This window comes from Anticarsia gemmatalis, chromosome 19 (genome assembly GCF_050436995.1).
Source record: "Anticarsia gemmatalis isolate Benzon Research Colony breed Stoneville strain chromosome 19, ilAntGemm2 primary, whole genome shotgun sequence".
Lineage (NCBI taxonomy): Eukaryota > Metazoa > Arthropoda > Insecta > Lepidoptera > Erebidae > Anticarsia > Anticarsia gemmatalis.
Window position 1 is genome coordinate 5160711 of NC_134763.1, and position 13315 is coordinate 5174025.

General features: G+C 34.1%; 2 protein-coding genes across 2 annotated transcripts in view; one reads left to right on the forward strand and one right to left on the reverse strand.

Moving 5' to 3' along the window:
• The window catches only part of LOC142980900 (RNA helicase aquarius), a 52190-nt gene extending 48114 nt beyond the window's left edge, over positions 1-4076 (reverse strand). Inside the window, exons 1-6 of the mRNA XM_076126493.1 lie at positions 3902-4076; positions 2652-2752; positions 1880-2036; positions 1460-1670; positions 1186-1378; positions 468-621 (exon numbers count right to left, since the gene is read on the reverse strand). Of these exons, the coding sequence (XP_075982608.1) occupies positions 468-621; positions 1186-1378; positions 1460-1670; positions 1880-2036; positions 2652-2752; positions 3902-3988 (903 nt within the window). The 5' untranslated portion in view covers positions 3989-4076. The remainder of the gene's footprint in view (positions 1-467; positions 622-1185; positions 1379-1459; positions 1671-1879; positions 2037-2651; positions 2753-3901) is intronic.
• LOC142980901 (uncharacterized) lies at positions 2572-10595 on the forward strand. Its single transcript, XM_076126494.1, has 11 exons — positions 2572-2706; positions 4268-4634; positions 4723-4921; positions 5010-5105; positions 5188-5360; positions 5470-5684; positions 6232-6373; positions 7824-7949; positions 8204-8328; positions 9397-9516; positions 10326-10595. The coding sequence occupies exons 2-11, from the start codon at positions 4275-4277 to the stop codon at positions 10405-10407; spliced, it is 1638 nt and encodes a 545-aa protein (XP_075982609.1). The 5' UTR covers positions 2572-2706; positions 4268-4274; the 3' UTR covers positions 10408-10595.
• The last annotated feature ends 2720 nt before the right edge of the window (positions 10596-13315 follow it).

Consider the following 13315-nt stretch of genomic DNA (forward strand, 5'->3'; position numbering starts at 1 on the left):
GATTTACCAACTCTCAATGGTAAAAGTCCGAACAAGCCAGAGTTTAAAAACTATGTTACGATATATAAAAAAATCCTCCTTCATAACTATGTTTATAACTATTTCACGGTATAATTATATACTGTGACATAGTTATAAAGAAGGAGTTCTGGGCAAAGCGACATGGGTAGGTTAGGTTAGAAGGCTAAGGTGGGAGCGAGCGAAGCGAAGCTCCCACCTTAGCCTTCGTGGTTATTTTTTATTAACCACCCAGAAGGAGGAGCCCCGCGAAGCGGGGCTCCGGCGACATCTCGACATCATCAAGTGAGTATAGGTAAAAGTTCGAATTAAAAGAATTGTGAGGACTTTTACCATTGCGAGTTGGTAAATCTTAGGTTATACCGGAAAATCTTAGGATTTACCATCGTTCGGGCTTTTACAGTAACACATACATTAGTTAACAAAATAAAAATAATGTTTCCACTTACTTGATCAAACAACTGTCCTTCGGGTCTCCTGGTGAGTGGCGCCATCTGGCATCGCACGACGAGATGGCAGTCGTCCATGACTGTGTTGAAGAACCGGCGGGTTGGCAGCAACGCTTCCAAGTCAATCATCAGCTCTAGGAACCGCTCACAGTATCTAGAAATAAACATAGGTAATATAGAAGATAGGTAAGAATTTTTTAAGAGTTTAATTTTAAAATAATCAGGCCTTTAATTTTAAATAACTTATTTTAAATATTAATAGATTAATTATTTTAAAGAACTTTCTCAGATAGGCTGTGTTATTGTATGAATAGAAAGACGCGTGTATACTAGATGACTAGGTATAATTTCCAAAAACAACGAAAGAATAAAATAGGTAATAAAAAAAAATCCGGTCATGGAGTTTCCCCAATATTTTTTTTTAAATAAACAAATACATGCCAAATATCCCAAATATACTAATAATACGTGAATTTATTTTCATATTTTTCTTTTTATCCAATCGTTTTGCATTACAGTGGAAAACTTAGTACAGATTTCCCGCCAAAATACGAATTAAAAAATAAATACTTTACTTTTAAAAATAAATACTTCTTAAAGCCATTAAAATTTGGATTTGGAACTTAACGCCAGTACTTTTGTGATTGTTTGATACTGCCTTTTTCGATCATCGATATAAAAAAGGCTAGTTTTTTTTGTTACTGTGGTCATATCTTACCTTACGGAGTGCGAATCCAAGTCACCCTCTTCCGGAATGTTTTCCAATATGCGCATAAACTTGATCATGAGCCGCTGCAGGTAACGCCGCTCCCAGTTTAATTTCTCCATCATTTCAGGTTTATCCTTTTTCTGTATTGCTCGCCAGTATTTTCTCCATTTAGGTACGGCTTTAAATTCTTGGTTCCTGCGACCTACAATAAAAATAAATTCGGTATTAGTATTTTTTGTTCGGATCGTACAAATAAATAACAAAAAGTATAGTACACATTTACCTTCTTGTAGACTAATCCACATACTGAGCGATACAAGGCGTTTGACTTGATCGCGGCATAGCTGCACCTCCATACTACCGAAGCAATGGTTTAGGAATAACAGCAAGGCTGTCTGCTCACGCATATTGTTGCTTGTGTCATCTTCTGCCACACTTGCTCGGAGAACTTGTTCGAAAAATCCTGGAAAATGGTCTGGTTTCTTCAAGAATGCCTGAAACAAAAAAATATATACATTTTGTGTAAAAGATAATACTGCGGTCGAAAATCTTTGTCTTAATGCGTACTCTGATAACAAACAGGAACAAGTAAACGGTAACCTTTTACGCCATAAGTGTAGATCGGACGATCGAAAATAAACACAAAAGAAATACAATGTATTTATAAGTATTTAGTGTTATAGTAGGTAAGTGCAACAGTTACCTGCCAAGCGGGCACTCGTTCCCGGAACTTTTCGTTGATCATAACGATGATGGACATCATGTGCGCGAGCGTCGCCTGACCACTCTCGTAGTGCGGCCACAGGTAGTTCTCCAAGTATTGGGAGAACTCCAGCATCATGATCCGACGAACTGAGAAACTGGAAACGCAAAATTAAACGTAATGTATTAAAATAATATACATAGGTACTCCTCCTACTAATATTATCTTGCCAGCTAAACATAATAAGTTATATCGCGATCTTTTGACAATTTCCCGAGCCTAGTTTAATATAAGACAATGTAGTAATTAGCAAAACTTTTGGAGAGATTGTAAGAATAGAATTTAAAAAAAGAAATAAATATTAAAAAATTTTAGGAGTGAAAAAACCTTATACTAATTTAATAATTAAAAATCAGTAACTTCTATTAGAAATCAACAATATATTATTTATCTTAAAAAACTACCAAATATAAATCAGGCACAAACATCTCGAAAATTACAATTAACTTTTAAATTAGAAAAAATATTAGCACCTGAAAATCATTAATAAGCTGCATTATGAATCTATAACATGGAAACACCTGCAGAGAGCTTTAAAAAAATATTACTGGTGGAATTTTGAAAAAATAAATAGGTCAATGCACTGAGTCTATTAGGCCATTGACCTTGTATTATTCATTTGTCTAAATCAGTTAGGCTTAGAACTGCATTGGAAATACATGTTTTATTAAAAATGCTATGTGAAGAAGTAGAATTAAATTGAATAACTTACTTGGATCCCAGTATTTCAGCTTGGTATATAGACTCCACGATAGAAGCATCATAAGGTAGGTGATATTCCTTGGTTTGAGGCGACCAGTATTGGTTTGCAAGCTGCGAATAAAGCAACCATGTTGAATTTGTGATATAATTCAATGTGGAGTGTTACATAGATTTGTTTAATGGTTCTTGTACTTATTGAAATACCAGTAGGCTCCTAATAAATTAAAATTATGATCAACATGACTATCTAGATAATTATATTTAAAGTTTATATGTAGTTCAAGTAAGTTTTCCTGTGAGGAGACCCCTGCCTGGCCATTGGACAGTAATGGCTTATTCCTTTTTTTATGTAATTTTACTGATAGGAATCAGTTTATTTTTTTGCAATTTCCTAATGTACAAACTAACTAAGAATATTCCTTTGGGTTGGATTAATAAATTACATTTTAACCTACAAAAAATAAAATCAGTTACTGTCATTTATTATGACCATTGCATGTAATACATTATAATACTCTTTCCCATACAGTGATAGTGTATGTAATCGTAAGTCATAAGGTTTAGGGTCTATTTTCAAGTGTAGAAGCAAGTGCACACTGATGACTTAGGTATCAAAACTATGGAGTGTCATTTAATTTTCATGTTATAATGTGCACTCATTTTTATACATATTCATAGACTTGATTGGAGTGTAGACACAGTCAAGTGGGTCACAGACAAGTCACCAGTGCACACTAACTCTAAAGTAGAGGCAAAACTTTATCAAATTTCTTAACTTTAAATGGAAGGTTTTTGAGAGTATTCATGCATTATAGGTATCTATAATTGGCGATCAGTTTGCCCTCGATGACAATTGATAAAAATATGTATAGAGACTACTAAGAAATTAAAACGACAGTAAAGTAATATAGTTCCAAATACACCCATTAAAATATTTTAAGATTAAGATAGGTTATAAAAAAAGTTAAAAATAAAATTTTAAATGTATAATTGTTATATTCATAATATTTAATTTACAGAACACTACAGGTATTTAATAAATGGTATGGTCTTTTTAGCCATATAAACTCAACTCAATGAGAGTTAGAGGTGGGTTAAATGTACACAGCATTTCTACCTAAAAATACTCGTCAGTGTTTTCAATTTACAAATTCGAGATTAAGGTTGTTAAAATGAATCATTTTACAGAGTAATTTTTCTATGTACTGTCTAATTTATCCAAATATTTAACAATGTTATGAAATGCATAACCTCACTTACCTGAGTTATTCTGTCCGCATTTATCTGAGAAAGAGTTGGTAATGGTATCTTAGGTTTGTCAGACGGTGGCGCAGCGTCTGCTTTCATCTTCTGCACTTTATATTATTAAAGAAAATATGAAATATTAACAAATCTACACTGAGACAGCTCAACACGATTTATAAACAAATCAACTGAACGAATTGCAGAGCCGGATTGTAGAGTCAAATGGGCTGCTTGTGTGACATTTGCTGTCAAAATTGAACGAATGAATGATTTAGTTATACTGTCAGCTTTTCAGGGTTGCTAGTAATTAACTATTTTTCGGACTAAAGATTACAAGAATAGAATACAAATTCTTTAAATGGTTTTCGAACATTGTTACAGAGAAAATATGATGTTTGATCCTCCAGATTATCCTTATAAGGAATTATCAGAAACATACGACTTACTTTTTAACAATGATGTTGAGAATAATGGGCAGCATTCTAATTTTAACAAAAATACACCAGAAGCAACGACGGCTGTGAGTAATGTGGAAAATCAGTTGTCGTTTAATTCCAATGATTCTGGAAGATTTTTTAGTATCGAAAATACGAGTTTATTTCAGGAAAGTAATACCAACTTGCAACAAAATACTGAGTTATATATTGTACAATCTGATAGCCTGTTTAACTTTGAACCCACATTGCTAGATGAAAACACCGTTAACCAGTTTCTATTGCCTCTTCAAGATGCAACAGATAAACCAAAGGTTTGCAATCAAATGTTTATTAATTTAAAAAAATGTTCTTATAATATACCTAAAACCAACAGTATAATTTTTTATCCATACCTTACAGGAAATCGAAAATAGCGGGCCAGACTTACTAGCATTACATTCTTGTGTATTGTGCCATGAAATATTTACAACTGAAGCTGATCTTCTAGATCACACAATATCGCTTCATACTTCCACTCCTGAGAATTCCCTTGATCAACCCCAAAGCGTGTTTATACCCGCTACTTTAAATGATAAGGCTGGAACCAGGATTGCAGAAGGTATGTAAATAACTTGTTTAAAAAAACGCAGAAATAAGATAATTATTTTGTTGCAGTACTTTATTTATAAATACCTATTTTTTGGCAGAAACCTCGCACAACTCTGAAAACTTCGAAACTGAGTGGCTCGTATGCAAAATTTGTGAACGTGTTCTATCAACTGCTTTAGAAGTGGAACCTACAGGTGATATATAAAAAAAATAGATTCATGATTCGGTAAAATATATCAATCAATATTTATTATAAACATTTCATTAAATTTATAGAACAACTCTGTTGCATTGGTGCTGATGGCAAAAGCAGTGTATTTTCGCGCAAGCTATGTACCATGTACGTCTGCGATTTTTGTAGTGGGCTATTTGCTGATGGAGACGCATTGGACAAGCACCGGTTAACCTGCTTTGTTGAAGATGACAACAACTACTATGAGAACGAAAACGTAAGTCGTACAATAATTCGCTTCATAAAAGACGTCACTATGTCAGAAATAGATAATATACAACCGTTAATATCTAAGACTTTCTTACAATATGTGTATTACATTTTAGGTCCCGAGCAATATAAATGGTGGACCGTCTTATAAAGAAATATGTAAATGCGATGTCTGTGGAAAACAGTGCACTTCCAGTGATGATTTGCGGGATCACATGATGGAATGTCATAGACCTCCTCATCAAAGGAACACTCGACGGGCCTATACCAATAGCAATAGCAATAAAATGTGGAACTGTGGTTCATGTAACCAATTATTTGCTACAGCTAGGTAATGTAACATATAAACGAATAATCTAACATTTTTAAACAGGTTTAACGTCAGAACACTGCGAAATAAAATCGGCTCGCTTCATTATAAATTGTACAAATGACAACACTGATTTTAGTTTCTACAGATAATACTAGATGGCACTGATCGTCTGCAATTTGTAACAAAATAATAAAGTAAAACATTAGAAACTATTTTTTTCAACCTTCACATGATTATAGGTTTAAAAATAATAACAAATATTTGAGATAGATATACATAACTTATGTGCTTTATAATACAAAAATATGTAAAAACAAAGTGATCACTCATATTATGGTTCACTCAATACAAAGAGCCCGATAATAATAAACTTAGAAATTAATAGTTTTCCAAGTCTTGCCTATCTTAATTGCTAAAAAACTTTTATTTAATATAAAATACGCAAAAATACATTTTAAAATAGTTTCCATAAGATCTACCGGAATGAACTGCAAGAGGCAGGTATACGCTTGCCAATCGGGATGATGATAATGACAAAGCTTTTACTAATATTATTTGCTTATAGAGAACTATATCGGCACAAACGCGGAGAAGACCGGCCTGAAGGCGCTCCGCTGATGGCCTACGTGTGCGAGGAATGTGACAAAGTGCTCGGCAGCATGTGTGCACTACACACGCACAAGAAAATGCACAAAGTTACTAAGCCAGTAAGTTATACAACATACCGGCTGAAATACCAGAACACATTCACTTGTTTGTACTGCAAGTGATAGAAATTATTCAAAAAGAAAGAATGCGTTTTCTGGATTTATTATAATATTAGGTCGGGGAAAGTCTTTCCGCATTATAGTATGTATGAACTTGTAATAAAATCTTTTTTGTACACAAAAAAGCTCGATATTTGGGTACCCCACGAGCTCACTGAAAGAAACCTAATAAATCGTGTACTCATTTGTGATTCTTGAGATTTTATAACAAGTTCATACACACTATAATGCGAAAGGATATTTTTCTCCGACCTAATATGTATGTTGATAAATATCACAGTTCAATGACCTTGACGAAGCTCTCACTTTGACAAATCATATGAAATAGGATACAGTGTATGTAAAAACGTATGTAGCATTTGGTAGCTCAATGGTAAAAATGGCAACACGCCGCTAGCACAGCGCGCGGGTGTCGCGAGTTCGATTCCTCCTGAAGCAAAAATATGTCTGCTTACCTAATAAATAATTGTTCAGGGTCTAGTTCGACTCTGTCCGTTGTTTTGTTAACGGATAACCTTCAAAACAAAACTATTGAAAAAAATAGAATACAATTTAGATTAAGAGGTATTCAATTAGAGATTGGTTTTTTTTTTTTTTTTTTTATTTTTTTTTTTTTATTTTTTTTTTATTTTTTTTTTTTTTTTTTTTTTAAAAGACAACTCCCGCACTAAGAATTGCTCTTGTGTCGCGGGGACTTTTACAAACATACAAGCAACGGACACAAAGCACAACCAGACCCGAAGCAATTATTTGTGGATCGCACAAATAATTGCTCCGTGTGGGAATCGAACCCACGACCTCCCGTTGCAGTGGTATCGGCGTGGCGACCTAAACCACTGCGCCACGGAGGCAGTCGAAATCGTTACAGTAATCCTACGCATCTGATAGAATATGTGGTCAACTGAGAGAAATGGGTTACTGTGATGAGTGTAGGCGTCAAACTCGCTACGTATCATTGCATACCTGCAGAGTATCACGTCATTTTAGTGTACGATTTGCTATAAGTACTTAGGTAGAAATTTATATAGCAGTTTGTCCTTTTTACGGTTTGTGCGATAAATGCAGTAAGAATCATAATCTTACTATCGCTGTTTCTAAGAAAAACAAAATAATTATGTAGATTCGTAGATTCCCAAAAAACTTTATTTATAATGTTTATTATGTAATTATCAAACTGCGCAAACACCCAGCGATGTGAAGAAGTCATACTATGTTTAACTGCTTAACACATCTCGCATTCAATTATATTTCACCTGATCTGAGAATCGAACTCAGGACTGCGTAACACAATATGCGACCGTTTCATCCACTGACACCGTCATTATTGTAGAACTTATATGTCAAAACCAAGGTTGGTAAAAATACTTAAGTATATTATTTTGTTTCACAGGGTTACCCGTGCCGCGTCTGTGGGCGTCGGTTCAATCAGTCGGGTCACCTGGCCATCCACATGCGAATGCACACAGGCGAACGACCCTACCCCTGCGATCTCTGTCCTAAGGCCTTCAAAGTCAAGGTATACCTAACTTCATACTAAGCCCCTATGTCTCAACACATTACTTGCTGTTTTCGAAGTGTGATGACGAAGTAATTAGCCAGTTATATAATTTAATTGTCGTATATTAAAACAAACGCCCCCGTGGAAGGCGAAGTTACTCGGTAATTGCAAAAAACGCGCTCATTGCACGCGCTATTTAATATAGGATGGAGTCAGATAGTTCCCAGTATTTTTTCCGTATGATAATGTATGTGAAATGGTGTGTGTGGCAGGTGGAGCGCGACGATCACCGGCGAACTCACACCGGGGAGCGGCCCTTCGCGTGCACTGCTTGCCCCAAGACGTTTACAGCCGCGGCACGCTTGCGTGAACACGCACGCATTCACACAGACCAAAGGTTATCATACAATCCTTTTGTTTTATACCCACCTACATGCATTTTCTTCATAATATTTATTGTTTAATAATAAATATTACAGAATTTTTAAAATACCACCATACAAAACAGCGCCTCTGATGAGGTATTTGTAAACCAGTGGTTTATCAGTCAGCAGATAGATGGCGTTACTATACTCTTAAATGATCAACGTTGATAAAATGCTATAAAACTTGTTCACTTCGCACACAATGGGATAACTAGTAGTAGTAGATTTAAATAGGATTTTCCTTATAATATATAAAGTTATAAATTATCTAGAATCACAATTATACTTGATTTAGATATAAATAATTGCTTCAAAAAAGATTTGTATTTAATTTAATATTTTTATTAGTCGGTTCCTAATTATTGAGCTACATTTACAAAACGTGCATTGCGCAAATAATCAAAATGCAAATTTCAATATGTTTGCTTTATATTTTACATTTTCCATAATTATCAATTCTTTTGTATAGTGAAGCGTTCATTACGGGCCTGAAATTCGTGGAAATTGTAAAACCGGTTGAGCACTCGACGTGTATATTAACCAACTGAGATATAACTACGTATTATATGGAAAACTGAAATAGTAAATGCAACGAATATTCCATTTCAGTATTGACGTAATGCTGAAGCTTATGAAAAAAGTTATGAAAACCGCATACGTATTGCGGTGTACGTTTTTTGTGTCCAAACAAAGCTTTTTATCCATTCGATTGTATTTTAAATTTATATATTATAAATTACAATGGCAATAAGCTCGCTCCTTATTACATAGGACAAACTTTGTCGTGTAGGCAGAGGTGTGTGAAGTACCTACATAATTTTGGTTGTAACAGGCTTGATATTATATAGGTATAAATAATAATAAATATCATTAGACAACTCACACACGGTCATTTGATTCCAAACTAGCCAGAGTACTTGTACTATGGTAACCAAATAGTTAAACATACTTATATACTTCTAAATACATACTTTTTCTATATAAAATTAACAACCATATATTGTTTTGTATTTCGAGATATATTATAGTAAATGTTTTAGGCCGTATCGCTGTGATATTTGCGGGGCTGCGTTCAGAAGACCTTATGCCCGTACTGTGCATACCCTCATCCATACTGGAGAAAAACCCCACGAATGTGACATCTGTGGTACCGCATTCAGGTATAATATACTATTAATCTATCTAACTCAGAGGTTCCCAACCTTTTCTCAGTCCGGGACCACTTTTATATTATTTTTGTTAGCAGGGACCATTATGTACGTAGATTAAAAATAAAGCGTAGTAATCATCCTGACAATTTAAAATTTTAAAATCATTCGTGGACCATATCTTGACTTCCGCGGAGCACTGGTGGTCCGTGGACCACTGGTTGGGAACCACTGATCTAACTCATGCAGCGAGTGAATAATTAATTAGGGTAGGTATAACAACTATTTTAAAATTGTTAAGGTACCTTTGTTTGTAACCAGGGGGACTATGTTGGCTCAATCGACAACTATTTGAAAGTATATGTTGTACATTGTTGTCTTCCTGAGATTATAGTGATTAGGACATTACGTCAAAGCAGCAATGTACTGAGTGACCATCAATTTAACGTAGACTAGTTGTCAACTGAGATACGTAATACGCATCCTGATTATATCCAAAATATGGAAGTTAGAACTTTACTATCCGATTTAAGTTAGACTTTAGTTTCAATGTTAAATGCTTGTTAGATAAGACAGGTAGCATCATTCATTCATCTTTAGATAAGTTTGCAATCACGTCAATCAGCTTTTACAAATTGCGTGCAAAGATATAATTATTTATTTTTACGCATTTTTGGTAAATTTTCATTGATTGTGAGTAAATTCTTGAACGAGTGTTGCTGATTGTGCTTACAAGTTTGTAAGACGTATGTAGGTTACAACGCAAATAATGCACACGATGCCGAACACAAATGTATGAGTTTGTTCGTCATTCATTACAGACGGTCTGGGGACATGTGGAAGCACAAGAGAACTCTGCATGGAGTACAAACGATGACACTTGTATCAGAATCTAAGAAATAATAAATAGAGCAGAAAAATATAGCTTCGAAGTTGACACAATATTGGGAGCAAACCACAAAGTTCCAAAATGTGTCAAGAGATGGCGTTAGTAGTATAACCAAAGTTGAAATTGTCTCGAATATCTGCGCAGTGTCATACATTCATGTAATGTTACAAATATTTCAGATATAATAATGTTAAATATAACTAGTACATAGCACAAAGTTGTTTTTATTTTTGAAATAGACTTAAATATTTCGCATACTTACATACAGGAATATTACTAGTGTTAGTTATCGGTGGATGATAATGTAATGTCATGTCAAAGCGAAAACACGGAAGAGCGAGGAAATAATTCGCTTTTAAATACACAGTCTTATCTCGCGAGAGTAAAACTTACTTAAAAATGTAAATCTACGTGTAGATACTTATTACAATTATCGTGTTGGGAACTCCTTGATGCCAAGAGAAGCAGATAGGTAGGTATTAAGAATATGTCAATCTGTGTTTGTATGAGGTTTAACAACTAAAGATATAGTTTTTTAAAAGAAATAGTTAGTAAGTCAACGTTTTATTTAAGTCGGAAGAAAAAAGGAGTTATTTTTTTACAGCCTAGGTTTACTAAGGTTTAGTTTACTATTTCATTAGTATCTTAATTCCGAGAATTTCCCGTATTTTTCATAAGAAACATAAGCATAAACGGGGGAACGAAGTCAGAAGTAAATTATCTGTATGAAGTGCGCTCTCCGCGGGTCAATTTTTAGAAAGTGTTCAACTTCCCAAGGACTCCGCGTGGTCACATAGTCACATATTATTTTCCCAGCAGTGAACAAATCTTTGAAGATACAATGCTTACTTGTGGGCCGCTGGAGTTGGAATAAAGTAACTTTTTAGCGCGTTTATTTTTCTTATAATATTTATATAGGTACGTTTGTAGTGGTCTTTATTCGATACAAAGTTGTAGTGTCATACGGCTAATGTAACGTGCGCCGAAACGTCTGGCATTCTCAATTAAAATGCGTTAATTTCTGTATTCTATTATATTGTATTATATTGTATTATGTAGTGTTACAACACAGATCTTTGTCGAGAGCCATAAGCAGAGGAAAATTTTATGAGCACCTACTATAAATACTATAATATCTTGATGATTTTCTGGTCAATTTAAGTTAACAGAATCGAATAGTCTAATTCGTGATAGATCGAACTTCAAGGTGTACTTTAATTCTCTCCATTACTAGTTCGAATACCAGCTAACACGCTTAACGTTGATTGTTAACTATTCATTCTTATTCTCGTGTTATTCTGGTTTGTACTCACACTACGGTACTATTTACTCTACATTTATTTCAGTAACTGTTACCTCTAGGAGAGTTCGTCCTCATTTACGATAGCAGTAAATAATCGATCTACGAAAAGACATTTTGTCAAATATATTTATTTTTGCTAGACTCAGTACTACAACAGCAAAATTTTAAACAATAGCACTTTTAATCATAGCTGTCGTTATTCGTTTTCATTTTAGCAATATTATTTTAGGATTCATTTGCATATTACGAGTATAAAAAGCACCGCACTATTCGTTACAGCTTCAAATGATTGGGCTTTGGTAATAATGTTGATAATTATGGTTTCCAATTATATATCATAAATACTCGTTTTATTGGTGTTCATGCGATGTTTTTCATTCATTTGTTGTCTCTTTATGAAGCCTCTCTCGCTAATTGAAACGTTTCCAGGAAAAACTATGATATTATTTACATTTGCGCTACAGTTAGTTGATTCAGTAGAGAAGATATTGCACTTTTCCTAATTAACTGTAAGTACTTTTGACATTATAACGTTAAAATAGACATTTTGAAACTGTATCCATTCTTGTATTATAAATCCTCATGATTTTGGGTTATAAACCTTTAAGCACCTTTATTATTGAAAAAATATGGTTGAAGATCCTCCCACGATTTTGCCGAGTACGCCTACGTTTTGTACATCCTACGCGTTTGCAAACTAGAATGTGTTTTAAATGTTTTTCATAATAATTAGTTGGTTATATAAATGTTTAGTTGTAACATGTGCTGGTGGGTATTTGTTTACTAACGAACCATTGCAATCGTTAATCCTCCCAAGCCTTTAGCTTTATCCGCCCGAATAGTTCTTTGTCACGGTCTGGAGATGACTAGGTACAATAATTAAATCTAATATATAAAATTCTCGCGTCACAGTTTTCGTTGCCATACTCCTCCGAAACGGCTTGACCGATTCTCATGAAATTTTGTGACCATATTGACTAGGTCTGAGAATCGGCCAACATCTATTTTTCATACACCTAAGTGACACATTTTTTTTTATGGCAAAGCAACGTTTGCCGGGTTAACTAGTGATCTATGTTAATTTGATACTTTATTTGTCCCCTTACAAGGTGGAGTCGAATCATTCATGTAAATTCTTATGTAATTGCACCTTATCTATATCATAGCTGAGCCTTTTCAGTTATCCCAAAACAATTGTTATAATGAAAATGAAAAATGTACTGCGTCAAATTTCAAATTTCTTCTTAATGTATTTTTGTACTGTTTGTCAGACATGGTAGGATAAACGTAGCGCAGAATTTGTGGTTTCTTATGAGGCATAGTTAAATACTTTACGTCGTTTTTATCTTTGGGAGTAATAGTATTATATCTTAGTTTAGTTACTGTGAATACTTACTCTGTCCGTTGTCTTATACAGCACACTTGGTATATTGCAGTAATATTCCCCAAAACATGTTGGTTGCACCTGTTAATGTATATAACATACTTATTATAGTATTTCCAGACGTTTCTTCGTATGTATTAATTGGTGTTAATCTGTGTTCGGTATAAGTACTTAGTAGCTCTGTTATTTGTTGACTAAATCGGATAGTTCTCTGAAAAGAACTGACGTTTTTGTG